The sequence below is a fragment of the Pelophylax lessonae genome, assembly GCF_965119305.1.
Source record: "Pelophylax lessonae genome assembly, chromosome: 13".
NCBI lineage: Eukaryota > Metazoa > Chordata > Amphibia > Anura > Ranidae > Pelophylax > Pelophylax lessonae.
Window position 1 is genome coordinate 115543599 of NC_138780.1, and position 21589 is coordinate 115565187.

At 41.2% G+C, this 21589-nt stretch overlaps 1 protein-coding gene across 1 annotated transcript in view; it reads right to left on the reverse strand.

Moving 5' to 3' along the window:
* The window catches only part of SRP54 (signal recognition particle 54), a 39704-nt gene that overhangs the window by 15053 nt on the left and 3062 nt on the right, over positions 1 to 21589 (reverse strand). Inside the window, exons 2-11 of the mRNA XM_082242856.1 lie at positions 15445 to 15551; positions 9121 to 9212; positions 8452 to 8536; positions 7324 to 7428; positions 7117 to 7183; positions 5582 to 5639; positions 3473 to 3623; positions 1967 to 2115; positions 316 to 416; positions 46 to 132 (exon numbers count right to left, since the gene is read on the reverse strand). Of these exons, the coding sequence (XP_082098982.1) occupies positions 46 to 132; positions 316 to 416; positions 1967 to 2115; positions 3473 to 3623; positions 5582 to 5639; positions 7117 to 7183; positions 7324 to 7428; positions 8452 to 8536; positions 9121 to 9212; positions 15445 to 15522 (973 nt within the window). The 5' untranslated portion in view covers positions 15523 to 15551. The remainder of the gene's footprint in view (positions 1 to 45; positions 133 to 315; positions 417 to 1966; positions 2116 to 3472; positions 3624 to 5581; positions 5640 to 7116; positions 7184 to 7323; positions 7429 to 8451; positions 8537 to 9120; positions 9213 to 15444; positions 15552 to 21589) is intronic.

Sequence of the window (21589 nt, forward strand, 5' to 3'; positions counted from 1 at the left end):
ATTGCAAGAAAAAAAGCCTCAGTGTTACCATGCATGAGTACTTACCATGTTTTAATTTCTCTATAAGAGCTTCATTATCATCTAGCTTCAACTCATTCACTTTATCAATCAGCCCTTCAATGTCTCCCATTCCTAAAAAACACACAGATCAGTCATTTCTAAAGGAATAAGAAACATCTAAAAAGGAAAGTATGGGATATTAAAATGAACTTCAGAAGCTAAATGTTGAATTTAATTAAAACAAGTTAAACATCTTAATGTACAAAGTGAACAGTGTAAATACTCATTTTCAACAGTCATTCAGTTAGAGCTTACCCAGGAGTTTGCTGATAAATGGCTGTGTTTTAAATGGTTCAAAATCATCTATGTGTTCTCCAGTTCCAATGAAAATGATGGGACTCTTTGTTGCAGCAACCCTGTGGATAGTTGATTTATAAGTTTTAAGAGCATACAAATTAAACTGAAATGTTTCTTTAGTAATGTAGTTTTGTAGTCAACATGGTCATTAGAATTCAGTATGGTACATATTCTTGAGCTAAGTGTAGAGCTAAGAACTGATGTAAATATAAAATGCAGTATTTAACCCCTTGGCGTCGGCTCCTGACAGCCCCTTAAGGGGTTTAGAATGATGGGAGGTGGGGGCTTATGGTCATGTGACCGCCGTGATTGGCTTCCACATGATCAGAAAGCTCCTGCTCACAAGCAGCCAATAACTGTGTCAGGAGCATGCAGCTCTATTTGCACTAGTGCATGCAATGCGGCCGCTCTACGCTAAGAGGTTAAAAGAGAAGAATGTGTTTTAAAAAAAAAAACAAGCAAACAATTATACTCACCTAGCTGGATGCAGCATCAATCGGATGCTGCATCTGTCCCCCGCCGATTCTAAGACCGGTTCTAAGAGAACTTTTCAATCAAAGACCACTGATCGCTCAGTTCTCAGCCTTCAGTGAGCAGAAAGACAGTGACTGTCATTCACCGGCTCTCTGCTCTGCCCCTCCAGCACTCACTGGAGAGCCGGGCTGTGAAGGGGGTGGGAGCGGCTGACTCAGGCTCTCTGTGGCTCATTAAGAGGCTGAGCCAGCTGCCAGTCCAGGCATCTGGGTGGATCGCGTCTGTAAAGTCGGAATCAATCCAGAGCCTGGACCGGCTGAATGAAGTCAGCTAACAGCAGGCTTCAGCCCACTGTCAGCTGAAAATGGGTCACAAGGGTGCAGAACGAACTGCAGTCCTGTCATCCCCAGGAGAAGGATCATCAAAATAGCTTTGGCTATATTTCTCCTCTAACATTCTCAGTATAGGAACATGGAATGATCTTTTTATCACTGTTATTAACATTTTTAGTTGAACTGAAGTACATTAAGCCATTGCTCACACTTCCAAAATTATTTTGGAAAAGGTTGTAATATCAGATCTCCCAGGAGATGGAACTGCAAGGAGCCTCTAAATGTGTGAATCCTGAATTTTCAAAAAGCAAGGAGTGACATGTTAATCTAGCTCAAAAGAAACCGGCCGAGATTAGATCCATCTATGGGCAGGCTGGTTGTACTGAAGTCGATCTGTTGATCGTCTTTAGTACAACCAGCCGGTCAGGTTTTTGCATGTGATCACTGCCAGCGGCTATAGCCAGTCTGGCAGTGATCACTGGGTTCTGCCAGGAAGGAAGACTTCCTGCCAGCAGAATACATTAGTGCAGGGGAAGGGGTTCACCAATTAACACCGACTGTGTGGAATTAAAATTATTTTCTTTCATTTCGCCTGTGATGGAAGGAAAGAAAATTGTATAATCCATGGCTTGCTTTAATCAGCGGAGATCCACTTCAAAAACATGCATTCTAGGCACTAATTAGTTTAGCTTGAAAAACTGGGTTAGTTTTAGGGAGACTTCATATATTACAGACATCTATGCTATTTTACACAGGCAATTAGAAGGGTGTGTGTACAGGTATAATATCAACAGCACACTTACGCACTAAGAGCTCCTCCTCCTTTTGCATGACCATCCAACTTGGTTACAATGACTGATGCTACATCTACTTTATCCTTAAAGGCTTTAGCTTGGGATTCACAAGCTTGACCAATGGATGCATCCATGACATAGACAATATTATCTGGTTGCTGAAATGCAAATATAAATGATGTATAGATAGAATACATAGGAGATGTATACATAGATGATGAAAATGGATAGATAACTTTATAATTATAAGCAAGCATGCGCACAGGCAACCTCAGCTTTAATAATGTTTGCTATTCTGCAAAACAACAACAAAAATTGGGTCATACACATGTCTGACCTCCCTCCCATGTCCACAACCAGTTTTAAAGAGGAGGAAGACATCTAAAAGCAGCCACTCATTCAGTTTGTATACAGATTTGGTCATAAACGTGTGTTTTATAACACGTGGTCATATGTGTATGTGCATAGGAGACAACATTTTTGTTAACTTGGGGAAGCAAAAGTAATATTAAAATAAAAAATACACCACTCTTATTTGGTCCTGTCAACAGAATTGGTGGTATAAGTGATTATCAAATAACTAAAATATACAAATGAAAAAGAGCATAGTGCTGAGGTTTGATTTACTTTGTAAACATAAACACAGGAAACAGTTGTTGCATCCCATTGTATAGACATTGCACACAGCAAAAAGGAGCTCACATGTGGAGCTGGGATTGTTAAGGTGCCAATAACCAAATTTCAAACACCACTTAAAATTTCCTCAGTTTTATTCCATTTGATTAAAAAAAAGGGTATAGACATCACAAAAACCATGATAAACACAAACAATGTGCTAAAAATTACTAGATCAGGTCCTTCTCATTTTGGATGTTCACAAACATGAACAGTAGCCAGTAGTTTTTTTGGGGGGTGATAATCTTAACATGCTTCGACAAAGAGTTTGGCTTCTTCAGAGGATATATTATCACACAATTGAAAATGTAGTCCTCCAAGAGATTTTACTGAATAGAATATAAGGTCCCAAGACCTTAAGGGACTTCAAAAAGGCAGAGAAAGAGAATGACAATCAGAGGGCTAAAAAGTGGGGCACTGGTATGCTGGCCGCAAAAGGGGAAAATCAGGCCTTTGTCCGCTGCTAGGTGGTGGTCTCCAAACAGTTAAGTCTGCAGTCCTCATCATATATGCCCCGCGGGGCTTCTTAACAATAAAGGTAGTTGCCCACTAAATCTTAGGATTTGTGCCCATGTGGGAATGGATTCCCAGCTTCCCCACCGATCATGTGTTTTCATGTTTTTTGTGATGTGTAAACCCTTTTTTAGTCAAATGGAATAAAACTTATGAAATTTTAACTTTGGTTTGTGAAATTTGGTTAATGGCACCTTAAAAATCCCAGCTGCACATGTGAGCTTTTTTTTCCCCCCCGTGTCCTTTGTAAACAGAACCTCCCCCACTGGCTACATGCACAGTATACAATAATCCACTAATACTCATGGGTAAGGAAGGCTTGCTTACTATAGCATTAGAAACTTGAAGCATTTCTTCAAACAACGAATCTTCCTGCTTGTGTCGACCACTTGTGTCTACAATGATGATTTCAAAGTTTTCATTCTTAAATTTCTCAACACCTTCATAAGCAATGTTCACCGGATCCATTTCTGTGTAGCTGTATGAGAAAATATTTCAATCACATATAAAATATTACACACAAAAGAAACCATTAGAGAATCCAGAGTACTGTAATACCTTGCATTCCCTATAAAGGCTAAAGTGCCTACTAACATGTATCTCAGCTTCAGAATTTAAAATGAAAGTGTTCATGGACTACAAACAGATTAGCCAATAGAAATAAATACTTTAAGAGCAATTATGTTTTAACACATACAAACAGGATCGACAAATCTCAGGAGTCAGAAAGCCAATGTGCTGAAGAGAATTACAGTGGTCAGCTAACATTTGTAAGGATATTTTTTATTCTTACTGGTAGGTATTCCCTAGTTATTTTAGAACTGTAAAAGCTGATCACTGGTGCACTTAGAGAATCGGTTGTCAAATAATTATTTCAATAAGTATTCCATAGAATGACATGAGCATTTAAAGGATGTTATGCATTTTATTTACCTGTAAAGCCTCCCTTGTGTAGACATCTAAAAGCTCCAAGATTACTGCTGCCAGCACTGTCATTTTGGATGTGATGTCAGCAGTCCCTAAAGTAACTGTCTTTATAATTCCTCCAGCAGGGAGGAAGGTAGAGAAGTGAAGAGAAGGGCAGAGGAGCAGGGCTAACACAGATAGTAGTTAGAGGAGAGGGCTATTAGGTTTAAGGAGTGAGGGGGTTGTACTACAGAATGGGCTCTTCCTGGGAGTTACATTTTGTAGCAAGTACAAAGGCACAGTAATGTAAATTCGCTTATGGAAAAGGAAAAAACATTGCAAGTAAGCATCCAAAATGCATGGACTTTTACCTCCATTTGTTTTAAGTTTGTGACAGTGTCCCTTCAACTACATTCAAGTATCTAAGCCACACTGAACTTTCCTAAATGCATCAAGCCGTAACATATATAAGAACTTCAAACACCAATCATTGTCTGAACACCCAACGAGTAAGAAAAGTCAATAGAGCAGCGTATCCTTGAAGGGATCTATGCACGCATCTTCATAGAAAAAATATAGTCATACCCAAGTTGTGACTATTTACACTACGAGTTTCCAAAACATTTTTTGAATAGCAGATATTTTAGGCCTCATTCATGCATCCAATTAGAATCCAGGTGTGGCAAGCATCAGTGTAAATCTGCAGCGGGGATCATAGGTGTGTGTGTGTGATCTGCTGTGGCCAGGAAGCAATCATACTTGCTGCACCACGGCCCACCATGTGAATGAGGCCTGTATCTACTCCTAGACTTTCTTGAACTTGGTTTTCAACTTGACTACCTATAAAATTACTGGTTGTAGCATGTATCCGATTAACCCGCCACAGATTACTTGGCTAGAAAATGACCAAAGACATATCATACCTGGCTTCTGAAAGTAAGGCTGGTATCAACACAAATATTCTATGAATTGGAGTAAATTACTAAAAGACATTGTCAAATAAGCACCTTACAGCAGCAAAAAAAAAAACCTCTGTGTTTCATTCTATGGCACTTGGTCATAGAACTATAATTATTGAGCTTCATGACCAAGCATTGCGGTAAAGTGGGTAAAAGCTGACAAGTCAGAACTAAGGGAGTGTGGATGAAAGCGGATATGCGAGCAGCAGCACTGTACATTTTTGTAAATTGGTATAAAGTTCCATCAATCATCAGGTCTTCAACTTATCATTACAACTGAACTAGTATTACTAGGGAAACTTAGGAAAACAATCTGTTACGTTGAACACGTGACTACACGTTTATATACAGACCTATACACATTTGTGAAGTATAGGCTGTGCCTATGAGCTGAGCTTTGTTAGACAGACTATCTGGAGATTGTGACTGCACACCCAGGAATCGCCCCTGCTCTCCATTGGACAAACAAACAAACTACTACACTGGAAATCACGTGTAATATAATTCCTAATTTGCACTGGTCACTACAAATATTACTACTGAAATCCAAAGCCTACAGGAAACAACATACCTGCCATAAAATGGTATTCTGGCTTTTGTAGCATTCTGTTTCAATTGATCGAAGGCTCCTGTAAATGAACAGCAAAGTACGGGTTACGTTTACCAACACAGCTGTGTATTATTAGAGCTGGTTCACATCAGGAATAGCACACAAACAAGCTGTGCGTTCCTGTGTGATTCACATGCAATTCTGTGCATTGTGATTTCAGTCCATTCATTTTGAATGGGTTGAAATTGCAATGCACCAAAAAGTAGTACATTTACTACTTTTGGAAACTCACTGCAACCAGATTGCATGGTATTTCTGTACCATGCAATACGGCAATGGGGCAGATGATCTGTTTGCGAACTACGTTGGAGGTGTCATTAACTTAATATTGACACCAGCTGTAGTGCATTTTGAACACAGCGTGGGAATCGCATGCAGAATGCAGGTTTCCATCACCACATTCTGGTGTGAATTGGCCCTTAAACAATGTGTCTACAAATGGTTATTGAATATATAGAAGACTTATTATGTCTATTTATTTTAAGGGGTTGTTCACTGTCTGCAGGGAGCTGTGGTTTTCTGCACTGGTTAAACACAGGTGACCACTGGAACACATGGAAAATGGTTTTCTACGTGCCCCATTCACACCACAATACTGGTGCAATGCAGTATGGGAAAAAACAGCATGTCTGCATTTTTTCACAGCACACTGGATGACACCATATGTTACCGCACAGCAGCGCAGAGACATGAATAAAGTGTCACTATGTAATAGTTAATAAAGTTAAAAAAAAAACAAGTAAGCATTGTGATGTGCCAAGATAAGCACTGGACCACTCCTGGCCAGAGCCGACATGGATAGTAGCCAGCTGAGGGCTATTGTGAACCTAGCAAAAAAGTATAGCTAAAGCCAACATTTTGCAAACATTAGGGCCCAGTTACTTTTTGTTGGTGCATTACCATGCATTACCTCACAGGATATCACATATTGTGTAAGGCAGTCAAGGTACCAAAAGGTCTTAAACACCATACATGTCACAAAATGTCAAACACAAGACACTGCAATGCAATATGGTGCGTTGCAGCATGCTGCAACCCATATGCATTGGCGTGCCCATTCAAAACTAATGGCAACGCATGTAATGTGTCGTTGCACACTATCGCAACGCAATCGTGTAAATGAGCCCCTATGGAGCCTGAGGAAGTGGTAAAAACCCTGTCAGTTTTTTTACTGCTGTCTGTGTGCCTGCTGGGAACAATGATGGGAAATCTAACATTCTGCAGTTGTCACTGAAAGAGGAGAGGGAAAGTCTTCCAATAAGCACACCTTTTTAAAAGAAAATTAAATTTCTTTCATATTTTCTGCTGTATTTGTGGAACAGGAAGTAAAGGTAAATCTGACATGGAATTTTAACCATTTGGCTACGCTATCCAAAAAACGGGAAAAAAAAAATGTTCCAGCTTAAGCTGTATAAATGATATTTACAAGCCCATGCTAAACTTCCTTGCCAGTGAAAGGATTGATGTGGTATATAATCTTCTTTACGAACACTTACCAGCTCTAAATGTGTCAGCACAAATCAAACATGTTTTCCATCCTTTCCTCTGATAATAGTATGCCAGCTGTAACAAAATAAAGGCAATGCGTTTGTCTGTTAGCTAGTCTTATATAAAACCTGTCCACATTACACAGTGCAGAGATCAGTAGATATGATTAGCTGCAGTTGAGGCAAGAGAGCCAAAAGCAGTACATTAGACATTACCTTTGAACAGGTGGTTGTTTTCCCACTTCCTTGTAACCCTACAAACATTATGACATTTGGCTTTCCTTTAGTAGGTGTCCATGCCTTTACTCCTGGATCAACCAGCTGTGGGAGACAGAAAATTAGCCATAAGCATCTCATTTTAATGCACATTTTAGTTAAGCACACTGACATAAATCTTCAGCTGATATAAAGCAGTAAAAAAAAATTTGAATCACTGAGTATAAGTATGGAGGCCAGGACATTTTTTTAATCTGCATAATTGTTCCTGGTCCATGATAAAACGTGGGTGGGTGGATTAGTATAAGAGCATTACTAGAAGCCTCAGGAGGTTGTTAGAAATCTCAACCCTTCAAATTCTCTCATTACAGGTTTACTTACCTGGTTCCTCCAATCTCTATTATCAACATGCCAATTATATTTTTAGTTCCTGAAAAACGGCAGACTGCCCTAGATTAAGCACACATGTAATGCGGAGTCACCAGGATGAAAAGAACTGAAATTCATTAAAGGGGTGGGCCAGGGACCAATCATATATAGGGAAGAATAAGGTAGGATGCTAGATGTCCTTTAGCCTGGATTTGAGGCAGTCTTTGTCTGAGATGCGACAGCTTCAAATGCACACTTGTGAAGCTCACAGTGTGCAGTGACATCAGAGGAATTATATTCAGTACAGGAGAGGAGCCTGTACAAGACTGATGGTAAGGCTGGGGTTCAACTTTAAAGAGGTTGTAAACTCGTTTTTGGTTTTAGTATGCACCGCATACTAGCTCATTATGCAAAACTTACCTTAGAACGAGCCCCCGCCGTGCCGTCCGCTCACCTCTATGACGGGCGACATGTCTAGTCGCCCGTCTTCCGGGATGGCGGCATCCGGCCATCTGATTGGCCGGAGCCGCGGTGACGTCACTCCCGCGCATGCACGCGGGAGCCGACAGTCACGGCACGGGGCTCTGAAGGCATGCGCCAGTGACGTCACTGGATGCATCGAAGGTAAATATCTCCTAAACGGTACATGTTTAGGAGATATTTACAGTACCTATAGGTAAGCCTTATCATAGGCTTACCTATAGGTACAACTTGCAGAGGAGGGTTTACTTCCTCTTTAAAAGCAAAAACACAACATACCTTGACCAGCTCCTTGAAGACAGCATGCTGTATCATTTTCCTCTTATTGAGACCAGATGCCATTTCTTCCAGATCAATTGCAGACCTGCAAAAAAAAAAAAAAAAAACATGTGGTTTTGTTTTAATATATGTTCCCTTCATTGCATGGTATCAAGGAGAAGGTATATTGGGTTTTCAGCAATTTTAAACCAGATACAGTAGGGAAGGTCTGAAAACAGTCAGAGTTTATTGCCATTTTTTATTCCAATGGAGGGGATTTTCCTCACTTCCTTTTTGGATTTTAGTGGTCACAGACACAGGATCTAAGCAGAAATCTTGCTAGCAGTGACAGGAAAAAGCAATATGAACAGTTTTATTTGTCAGGGAAGGACTTAGAAATGTTATTAGGTTTTCTTTTTGTCCATCACACTGCAAATTAGGGAACCCCCCCCCCCCCTCCCTCCCCAATTGGGATACAGGCAGCAATTATTTTCCAGTCTATAATATAAAATTAAATAAATGCTTTGGGTGAAGATTTGTTTAGGATCAGTTTTATATAATGATTTTGGTTCTATAAAATCTTCACATTACAATATTATAATAAAGGTAGCTTTCATGACACTCAGCTTGCACAGTATGTTTGGTATGAAGCAGAACAAAGTTCCTTGTCTGTGTTAAGTACACACTTACTTGACATTTTCTCTTAATTGCTTTACAAGCTTAATGTTGACATCTGCTTCTAGTAGGGCTGTACATACTTCTTTCAGCATAGCACCCAGGACCTGCAAGGAAAACAGACAAAGATGGTCTTTATAAATGCCAACTAACATTGCCTACTGGAACAATGCCGTAAATAGTTGACCGAACTGCACTCTATACAAGTCACTATAAAACCTCTTTCAGAAGAATATTGGGAACGGAAGATTAAAGTGGTTTTAAACCTCAGATAAGAAATATGAACAAAGTATATCCCTCTACAGTGTGTACTTGTCTCAATTAGGACCACTCATTTAATTTCTGTCTGCTGCTTTGTTCCTCTGCTATCAGCATGAGTCACTTCTGACAATTGTTCCCGACACCACCAGAAAAATGGTGACAGAGGAGGGACCTCCAGCAGATTGGCAGCCTCAACTCTGTTCCTGTGTGTTGTGTGGATGGGGGTGTGTCTCTTTTTTCCAATTAGCTCTCAGAGCTCTCCTCCTTGATCTCTGCCGAGTGCAAATTCAGCCCCCTTTTTTCTGAACTCCCAGACAAGCTTACAAATTTAGCACTTTGAATAGATGTAGAGAAGAGAGGGCTGCAGAAAGACAAGAACAACATATGTAGGATGATTTGTTTCATCTCTGTGTATCACCTGAGGATAGTCCCATTACTGGGTATATGCAAGTGTTTACAACCACTTGAATTTGAACTGCCTAAAACTTTTCCAAGGTGAAGTATAGACACTACACCTGTGTTAGTCATCAAACCAGGCCCCATGTCCCTTTTGGAGCCCTTTCGATCTATGGTCCAGGTTGTGCATTGGGCTTCATTCGCTGCTCAAGTCAAAATTAAGCCCATACCCTTTTTATCAAATGGCAAAACTTCAGTGGTAAGAAGATGTTTTGGCATTTGACAGCTAAATGACACAATGTAGGGCTAGTGGTTGGAAGGGGCAGAGCTTAACCTCAACTTGAACAGAAGTCAAAGCCCCATATGTACAGTCTGGGTGCAGGATCCATGGAATCCTACAAGGATAAAGTCATCCATCCCTACAACTTACACAGGTACTGGATTGAACCAAAGGGCCTGCACTTTAGCACTGTTGTCAGCTTGTAAAGATTTAGGCTTGGTCAGGTTCATTTTAAAATGTTTAGGGTTTCAGAACCATATTCTGAACAAGAACTGTTCCTCTGCATAATAATTTATGCAGTTATGCGAGTATTTAATCAGTTTTGACAATAACATTTATCAAAACATTTTAGAAAATACAAATTTACAAAAGCAATATGTTAAAGGAGAAGTTAACCTTTGGGAACATGTAACATGTTCCCACTCCTGCAGCTGCTCCCTGACTGACAGTGGGCCGGGGATCTTCTCCCTGCAACTGCTGTCACGATTTGAAAAGAACACAACCGTGCGGGGCTCCGCACACACTGTCGCATCATTCATTCAGTTTCCTGTGAATGAACTACAAGTACTGACAGCCTTTGTGGCTAACAGCTTGTAGTCCTGAATGGACTACCAGGGTGTTGTTGAGCACTCTAGGTAGTTAATAGATTTTTCCTGTCATTGTGGAATTGGGATGTATGAGCAGACAAATCACACTGACAGTCTGCAAGAGCCCTGTACTGCACTCGCGATCTGCCGATTGCGGGTGCAATGCTTTCCAGGCTCCTACAAACAAAAAAAAATCGTAAATGCACATTTTTTTATCTGCAAAAAAAGCGCATTTATTATTATTATTTTTTTTAAAGTGAACTTATCCTATTTTTAAGTGAGCAAATAAAACAAGGACACAAGTGGGGGTATTGATCACACTAAACACTTATGTTCCTGGTTTCCATAGCTTACCACAGAATAAAAGACAAAACCAAATTGGTCACTTTTTGTACCATATTCTCTTCTCAATTCTTTATAAAAGGCACTTCTTTTATAAATAAAAACTATATGTCATACAACAATGTCAGTTAGTAACCAGTGATACCCAAATATGACCAGATAATAGCTAATAATAAAAATTTTAAAAAATCTTAAACCATTATTTGAAAATACATTGAGTTCATTGCTTTTCTTTCGTCATTAGCTCTGCTTTCACTGCAGTGTATACACTGACTTACTCAATAAAAAGAGGGATACATTTTCAGTGTAACCAATCAGAGCTCACTCCGCTGAAGCCAGAACCATACATGTTAGGTTCTGATTGGTTGTTCTGAGCTACTGCACTGAAGAATTCACTTTACATGCTGGTACAAGACCATCCAGCAGAAAATGCATAGTACAGGTCCCTCTCAAAAAATTAGCATATTGTGATAAAGTTCATTATTTTCTGTAATGTACTGATAAACATTAGACTTTCATATATTTTAGATGAATTACACACAACTGAAGTAGTGCAAGCCTTTTATTGTTTTAATATTGATGATTTTGGCATACAGCTCATGACAACCCAAAATTCCTATCTCAAAAAATTAGCATATCATGAAAAGGTTCTCTAAACGAGCTATTAACCTAATCACCTGAATCAACTAATTAACTCTTAACACCTGCAAAAGATTCCTGAGGCTTTTAAAAACTCCCAGCCTGGTTCATTACTCAAAACCGCAATCATGGGTAAGACTGCCGACCTGACTGCTGTCCAGAAGGCCATCATTGACACCCTCAAGCAAGAGGGTAAGACACAGAAAGAAATTTCTGAACGAATAGGCTGTTCTCAGAGTGCTGTATCAAGGCACCTCAGTCTGTGGGAAGGAAAAAGTGTGGCAGAAAACGCTGCACAACGAGAAGAGGTGACCGGACCCTGAGGAAGACTGGGGAGAGGGAAATGCCAAAATGCCTGAAGTCCAGTGTCAAGTACCCACAGTCAGTGATGGTCTGGGGTGCCATGTCAGCTGCTGTGTTTTATCAAGGGCAGGGTCAATGCAGCTAGCTATCAGGAGATTTTGGAGCACTTCATGCTTCCATCTGCTGAAAAGCTTTATGGAGATGAAGATTTCATTTTTCAGCACGACCTGGCACCTGCTCACAGTGCCAAAACCACTGGTAAATGGTTTACTGACCATGGTATTACTGTGCTCAATTGGCCTGCCAACTCTCCTGACCTGAACCCCATAGAGAATCTGTGGGATGTTGTGAAGAGAAAGTTGAGAGACGCAAGACCGAACACTCTGGATGAGCTCAAGGCCGCTATCGAAGCATCCTGGGCCTCCATATCACCTCAGCAGTGCCACAGGCTGATTGCCTCCATGCCATGCCGCATTGAAGCAGACATTTCTGCAAAAGGATTCCCGACTAAGTATTGAGTGCATAATTTTTTGAAGGTTGACTTTTTTTGTATTAAAAACACTTTTCTTTTATTGGTCGGATGAAATATGCTAATTTTTTGAGATAGGAATTTTGGGTTTTCATGAGCTGTATGCCAAAATCATCAATATTAAAACAATAAAAGGCTTGCACTACTTCAGTTGTGTGTAATGAATCTAATATATATGAAAGTCTAATGTTTATCAGTACATTACAGAAAATAATGAACTTTATCACAACATGCTAATTTTTTGAGAGGGACCTGTATACAAAGTAGGTGAGGTTGAATAAAGACAATAGTCCATCCAGTTTAACCTGTGTAGGTGTGTGTGGCCGTAATCATCTCGCATACCCCTGAATGTTCTGATTCTTGAGATGTATGTCTAAGAGTCTTTTGAAAGCCACCATACCTACCGCAGAAACCACCTCTTGTGGTAGAGAATTCCACAATCTTGTAGCCCTAACAGTAAAGAACCCCCCTCGTTGCCTGAGGTTAAAACGCTTCTCCTCTAATCGCATTGTATGCCCTCTAGTCCTCATGCAATCCTTCCGACTGAATAGCTTTTTTTCTATGCTGAGATCACCATTGAGATATTTATAAATTGCTATCATGTCCCCTCTCAGGCGTCTCTTCTCTAGGGAGAATAAATCAAGCGATTGCAGACGCTCTTCATAATTAAGGTCCTCCAATCCCCTAATTAGTTTAGTTGCCCTTCTCTGGACTTTCTCCAGCTCCAACACATCCCTCCTGAGGACCGGCAACCAGAACTGCACAGAATACTCCAGATGTGGTCGGACCAGAGTTTTATAAAGTGGTAGGATTATAGTTTTATCTCTGGAATACATCCCTTTCTTTATGCATGCTAATATTCTGCCAGCTTTGGCAGCTGCCGCTTGACATTGCATGCTATTCCTTAGTCTATCCTCTACCAGGACTCCCAGATCTTTCTCCATTTTTGATTCCCCCCTAAAGTGTATTGTGCTTTTATGCTTTTAGTCCCCAAGTGCAAAACCTTACACTTCTCCACATTAAACCTCATTTGCCATGTCGTTGCCTACTCCGTTATTTTGTCCAGGTCATTCTGTAGGATATCTGCCTCATGCCATGTAGTTATTGCCCTGCCCAATTTTGTGTCATCTGCAAAAACTGATATAGAACTATCGATTCCATCCTCAATGCTGTTTATGAATAAATTGAACATGGTTGGTCCCAGGACTGAGCCTTAAGGGACCCCACTTACCACCTCAGACCAGTCTGAGTATGTGCTATTTATTACCACCCTTTGGACACGCCCTTTTAGCCAGTTCCGTATCCAAGAGCAGACCTTGCGGTCGATGCCTACAGACCTTTTTTTTTTAAATTAAGCGCTTGTGGGGAACTGTATCAAAACGCCTTTGCGAAATCCAAGTACACCACATCCACTGGTCTGCCCCTATCTAGCTCACAGCTCACCTCCTCGTAGAATGTCAAGAGATTGGTTTGACACCCATTTGTAAACCCCTGCTGGTTACTGCTGATGATGATGTTGTCTTTAGCAAACTCTACAATATAGTCCCTTATCATCCCCTCCAGAAGTTTACATACTATCGATGTCAGACTGACAGGCCTATAATTTCCCGGGACATGCCTCTGCCCTATTTTGAATATCGGTATCACGTTAGCTTTCCTCCAATCCCCTGTTACATTTCCTGTCATAATACTGTCAGCAAAGATCAGGAACAGTGGTCTAGATATAGTCTTACTAAGTTCTTTGAGTACTCTCGGATGTACGCCATCCGGGCCTGGTGATTTATTTGTGTTAACTTTATCCAGCCTTTCCCTGATTTCACCCTCTGTTAGCCATAGCGGCAAGTCCTGTGTATTACTACTAACCATACAGTCATGGTCAGTGTACCCCTCCGTTTCCTGTGTAAAGACTGACGAGAGAAAGGCGTTCAGCACGGTTGCCTTTTCAGTGTCCTCTGTAACCATCCTCCCATCATCGTTAATTATGTGTGCAATATGCTCTGCCCTAGTTTTTTTGCTGTTGATATATTTAAAGAATTTCTTTGTTAGTAGATATGGGCAAACAAATAGACATGGAAGACAATTACTTCATTCTAGTAGTGTGGTAAATTGAATGTATTAGAAGAGTAAAAAATACAGCACTAGGGCATCTTGAAAAAAAAAAAAAAACGGTTAATTTTATTTTATTCATTGAAACCTAAAAATTAATCAATTCCTCCAACAGGAATTGATTCCTTTTTTGGTTTCAATGGATGAAATAAAATAAAGTAACAGTTTTTATTTAAAAAATGCCCTGGTGCCAGATTTATTACTTCTCTTTTGGATCATTGGATGTCTAGCACTATGCGAGTCTGGGCACAGATGTCTTGATCTCATCCTGCTAACCTTCAAGGAATTTTGGGGTAGTTAAATTGAATGTATGTACTTCCATTTTCTGCATTATTAAAAGGTTAAAGAGGTTGTAAACCCAATTTTTTTTTTTTCAACCTAAAAAAGAGAAACCCATAATGAGCTAGTATGCATCGCATACTAGCGCATTATGAAATACTTACCTTAGAACGAGCCCCCGCCGTGCTGCCCGCTTACCTCTATGACGGGCTACATGTTCAGTCGCCCGTATTCCGGGATCACGGCATCCGGGCATCTGATTGGCCAGAGCCGCGGTGACGTCACTCCCGCGCACGCGCGGGAGCCGACGGTCACGGCACGGGGATCTGAAGAAACGGCACCAGCGGCCGTTCCTTCAGAGCGCATGCGCCAGTGATGTCACTGGCTGCATGTAAGGTAAATATCTGCTAAACTGTACATGTTTAGGAGACATTTACAGTACCTATAGGTAAATCTTATCATAGGCTTACCTATAGGTACAACTTGCAGAGGAGGGTTTACTTCCTCTTTAAAACCTGCTGGGTACAATAACTACTGTGCCTGGCTACTTGGATTTTCTGGTCATAAAGAAAATACCAAAACACTAGAGGGCAAATATAATTTTAGGCAAATCTTACCTCTTCATTAATGATTGTGGCATTGCTCAAAGAGCGCAGCGCCGACGTGATCTTCCGTCCAAGGTCTGCTAAAACCATTTTGGCTCTTTTCTGTAACGCACTTTACCCTGAAACAAAATAAACACAAAACAAAAATAAAGTATATTGAGGCTTTCACAAAAAAAAAAACACTATTTCCAAAGTAAGGGCCTGAGTAACTATTCACCTGCTGTTACATTATACAGATTACCAGACTTTGCATGGAAGAACTGATCCAGAACAGGACAAGCTTGTGCATGTTTGGGGAACTCACCAGCCAATAGAAGAGGGAGAACAATAATGGCAATGCAGATTGTACCTTCACAAATAAGTCAGCAATGGACTCTATAGTGAGTCTTTTCACCCATCTTCCTATGACATGTGAGGGCTTTGAAATGTTCATCTGATGGAGTTGTGACTTTTTGCCTCAACTGTAATTGTTAGGGCAGCTGTGTCAAACTAGCAACTTTGTAGCAGAGGTCTGTAGAAGCTACAAGTATTTCTGTTTTCTCTGGTGATTTGTAGCTTGATACAAAGTTGCTGCTATAAATTGGATACAATGCTCTGCTAGGTAGCTACAAATCACTGATGTATCAGTCATCAGGAGCCATCAGATTTTGTGATTATCTACTGAAGCTGGTGATCGAGCTTGCTCCAAATGCTGCAAGAAGTCAGTCATTCTGTGATCAGACGTTCCAATCAATTCATAACCTTGTAAAATGATCATTTATTCACTGCAATTAATTTATTAAAAACAAAAAAAAAGGAAGAAGATATGCCCTCCTTTTCTTACTGAGAATGAAATCATTTGTGATTGGCCATTAACTAATTATTATTCTAGATCAGCCTGGTTCAACCAGGGTGCCTTCAGGTTTCTTCAGGGGTGCCTTGGCAAAATGCCTAAAAATTGCCCAAAAATTGTATACAAGCCAGTGTGTGGATGAAGGCTGCCTTTTAGTTACACAAAGCCACAGGTTTATAATAGTGCACCATTACAACCTTCTAGCTGCCAGTGTCCTAACGACCAATGACATCCTCAGCCGATAAGGAGGATGTCAGTCGCCTGCATAGCATCCTTGTTTGACCCTCCCCTGCCCCCTCTCCATCAGCTTTGGTGGTCACATTAGCTGAGTGATTGATAAAAACTACGGGAGAAGAGAAACATTGGAATACTAGTCTGTACCAGTGTGCAAAAGTGTATTTGCTTTGGATGAAAACATCACCTATAAAGTTGGGTGTCCTACTTGGACTTTTGGATGTGGCTGCATTATGTTAAATTATTATAACAGTTTTTACATTTTAGAATGAGGTGCCTTGAGACTGTCCATGATTTTAAAAGGGTGCCTTGACTGAAAAAAGGTTGAGAAACACTGATCTAGATAATATAATATATGTAACCAATCCTGCAATCTCAGTTAGTTACTTTGGAATCAGATGTCCCTCTACAACCTCTTTTTCTTAGGCAAAGCTAGAATCAGTTACACTGTGCAAAAGTCAGAAACTACAGGGCTAGAATAAAACCAATCATGCTGATTTGGGTGCTACTTAAAGTGAATAATGTATGCTTTAGGGTATGGGTGTCCAACCTTTTGGCTTCTCTGGGCCACATTGAGTGTAGAGAAATTTTCTCGGGCTGCATATAAAATATATACTTTAGTTAAGGTATACAAGTAAAAAAACGCCACCGCTCCCTACCCGCGCTACTGGGCCCCCCCTCCCCCAGAAATAATTTAAACACAATTAGTGTATGATCCCCTCCGAGGCAGCCTCTGCCTACAGTTAGTTGGAAGCCGCTGGGGCCGTGCCCCCGACTCGACTTCCTTCCTCCCCAGCAAAAAAAAAAAAAAATTGTCAGGGGGCAGTGGGCCGCATTGCCTGCGGTTACCCGGGCCGCAGGTTGGACATGCCTGCTTTAGGGCTCTTTCACACGGTCCGCGATCCCCGCTGAGCCGGCGGATGACAGCTCCGTCTCCGCTTGCAGTGCGGAGAGGGAGGTGTCACAGCCCCCGCTGCTCTCCATGGGGAATCTGATGAGAGCGGACCCTGTCCGCTCTCATCCGATCCCATCCGATCCCCTGGACGGGTGGAAAATAGGGTTTCCATCCGTCCGGATTTCACGGACAGGATCGGATGCGGATGGCAGCGGGTGTCAGCGGACATGTCACCGCTGACATCCGCTGCTCCATAGGGCTGAATGGGGCATCCGATCAGATCCGCCTAAAAAACTGATCTGATCGGACCGCCCGTGTGAAAGAGCCCTTACAGTGCAATAAGTCCTAAGACCGGAGAGTAGATGCACTGAAAATTTCAGCTGCGGAAATATCAGCCAAAGTGGTGTTATCAGCATTTTGCCAATAAGAGAAAGGTGCCAATAATGGCACTGAAAATGCATTTGATTTCGATTTTGCCACGCTTATGGTTTGTTTTTCATAGGTCATGTGACTGAAAAACCTCATCAAAAACATAACACGGTGCATTATTGATGCATTCTTGCTGTGTTTACATTGCATTTCAACCGGGAGGTGCATTTTTTGTAAGTTTTGTTAACGTCCATAAAAGCAGAAAGCATGATATATAGAATTTAAAGGGATACATTTTTCTTGAGCTTTTCTTAGCTCAATAATGGCCGACAAATTCATATTTTTTTTTAATTTATGATATAAAAAACGTTGAATATAATTATATATAGAAATAAAAATATTTTTTAAAAACTATAATTTTTGGCCAAATGCATCTTCAGCACCAATATTTCTATTCAGTGGACCTCTACCAGGGAGATTTTCTAATCACTCCTTTTTCACTAAGTCAAACAATCTATTCACTGAGTACATTACAAAATGAAACATCACAGTGATGCCAAGATGTTTGAGGCCAAGATAATCTTGCAGCGTTTGACAATGACCAATGTTGGACATTTTTTCAATAAAAAAAGGATGATTTATCAGCGGTTTTCACGCTAGTGTGCATGGAGCCTAAAACTATTTAATAAAAATGTATTGAAAGTGAAAGGAGTGTCTTTGTACTGGGATTTTTCTAAGGATTTCCATATCCATCAAACAGGCAATAAAACTCCCTTTCTGCTGGATATTAGAAGGTATTCTCTAGTGAGATAATGTTGACCTTTTACTAGAATACTAAGAAAGAGGAGTAATGTACAGTAGATGGGTCCATCAGGCTTTTCCAGAGTATGATCTATTGTAAGCAGCTATAGTCCTAGGAGGCAAATGTTTAACGAAAGATGAATATCTGCCCATTACTGTTAAATGGAAGCACATCCGGCACAACTTTTCTGCCTAACAATTATAGGTATTATAAATGAATCCACACATCATTAAAAGAAAAAAAATTAAAAAATCAGCAATATGCTGGAAAATCTGAAAAGACACTTCTGAGCACTTCAGCACTAGCCAGTGCTTATCACTTTCCAAGGCTCTCATATACAGCCCAGTTACTAAAATCATTTCTCAGATCTAGCACATCATTAGTGAGAATGTCCCTTAAAGCCCCTTTCATACTGTCCGCTCCGTTGGCGGACTCCGTTTTTCTCAGCGGGGGATTGATGCGCCGATCCCCGCTGAGCAGGGGGATGGCAGCTCTGTCTCCGCTCTGTGTGTGGAGACAGAGCTGTCAGATCCTCGCTGTCCTCTATGGGGGAAATCGGATGAGAACGGACCGCCTGTCCATTCTCATCCGATCCGCCAGACGGATGGAAAAAAGGGTTTCCATCTGTCTGGATTTGACGGACAGGATCGGATGTCAGCAGACATGTCTCCGCTGACATCTGCTGCCCCATAGAGATGCATAGGGCATCCGTTCAGATCCGCCTGAAAAACTGACAGGCGGATCTGAACGGTCCGCATGTGTGAAAGGGGCCTAATAATGGTTGCTTTACTATAACTGCAGTGAGAAAAATCTAGTGCAGCTGTGCATGATAGCCAATCAGCTTCTAACTTCAGCATGTTCAGATAAGATTTGACAATAAAGCCCCGTACACACGTACCGATTGTCGGCCGTAAATATACGGCCGACAACCGATCGGCCGATTGTAGGCTTGTTAGTATGATGCTTCCGACAGCGCATTTTCGGCCGAACAGAATCTGTCGTGCAGGCATTTAAATTTTTGTTGGCCAACACCAGAACGGCCGATTGTTCGCCAGTCAGTACAGATTTCGGCCGACAGACAGCAGATTAGCAAGACTGGCATGCTCAGAAAAGAAAAAAGACACGGAAAGTTAACCATCACATGACATCACTTCTGCAGTCGGCTGTTGTTGGTCGACAAAATTCTTGTGCAGTCTTTTGCAGTTTTCAACAGACATGACAGCCCTGGACAAAAGACGGCCGATAGTTCGGCCGACGATCGCTACGTGTGTACGGGGCTTAAGACCTCTTTCACACTGAGAGCGGGTCAAAATAGATTTCAAACCGGCATGGCAGTGTGAGTGCGCGAGCAACTTGACAAACATCTGTGCGGGTTCCTGCACAGATGTCTTTTGAAATCACCCCCTAATGGGCCATACACACTAACATTTTCTGAAGACTTTTTCCTTTAGATTTACCAAAACCATATAATATGAGGTCAAACCTAAACACTTTCAATTTGTATGCAATCTGGCAGGCCCTTGCACTACATAGAAAAGGTAAATCTGAAGGAAAAAGTCTTCAGAAAATCTTATAGTGTGTATGGCCCTTTAGTTGCCAAAAGTAATGCAGAAATTACTTTTAGGAATTGGTGCGGCGCCGCAAAGTTGGCGTCGCACTGATTTGGACGGTACCGTTGCAGGCAATAGGCTCCGATTTGGCATGAGATTTGACATGTCAAATCAGCCCGATGCAAACGGGGGCTAAAACCTGGAAGCCGGTTGGCACAGCACAGCTGCAACAGATTTTGCACTCTCAAGTTTTAGTAAATCTCCCCCATAATATCAGTCTAAGGTTGATCATACACTGACAGTACAACCTCCTTTAGATCTCCTATGAACTATATAGCACAAGAGACTGCCTGATTCCAAACTAATGTAATGCATTGTTTTGTTCTCACATTACGTAGTTTTGGTAACACTAAAGAAATTGTACAGTGTGTGATCAGCCTAATGGGCCATACACACTATAAGATTTGTCAAACCTAAACACTTTCAATTTGTATGCAATCTGGCAGGCCCTTGCACTACATAGAAAAGGTAAATCTGAAGGAAATCTAACCACAAAAGTTGGATAGTGTGTATCCAGCTTTAGAATGCCACACGAGCAGATTGGCATTGAAATGTGCATTGGGATCAGATATCTGATCTTATTCTGAAAGGTAAGAATGGAATGCCATTACTTTTAAAACAGTTTTGATCGGGATCCGTTAGGACTGCTGTCATCCGGATAAACCACACATACAAGTCAGATCAGATTACTTGCAGCTGAGGAGGAGAGGGGAAAGCCTGGTACACTCGTTAAGCTTTATTTCGTTCAACCGAGCGGGCTGAATGAAACAAATTACCAACTGAGAGGTGGCCATACTAACTATGCAAAGTTAGTACAGCAATCTCCCCCACTGTGCTATTGTGTTCTGACAGGAGGACCAAACCCCTGCACCACCCCCACAGCACACCAATCACTGCTTGCACTAATCGGATGCCGATAGATTGCTGGTTTTCAAACATGCTCCTTCCACAGAAGCCGTCGTCAGATCAGTCTGTCTGTATACACAGGCTGAAAATCTGAGGGTTTCTACTGCAACGGCTGATTTCATCAGATATTCAGCCCGTCTATACAGGGCTTCATGCTAGCCACTTATGGTGCCCTCCGACTGTACACAGATTGCACACTTTTCCTCAAGTTGGCCATACACATTACAAGTTGATTTTTTTTACAATCTGACTTTCAGACATACAAAAACGGTGTAATGTGAGGGCCTTCTATATATATATATATATATATATATATATATATATATATCCTGCCTACAACAACCATCCTCAAGAGTTCACTGGTTGCTGATCCCCACCCCCCACCTGATAAAGGCTGCTGTTAGGAGATCTTCTGGCTATAGACATGTACTGTATGTATTTTAGAATCACAAGCTTCCAGTAGACCAGTGGTTCTCAATTCCGGTCCTCGGGACCCACTAACAGGCCAG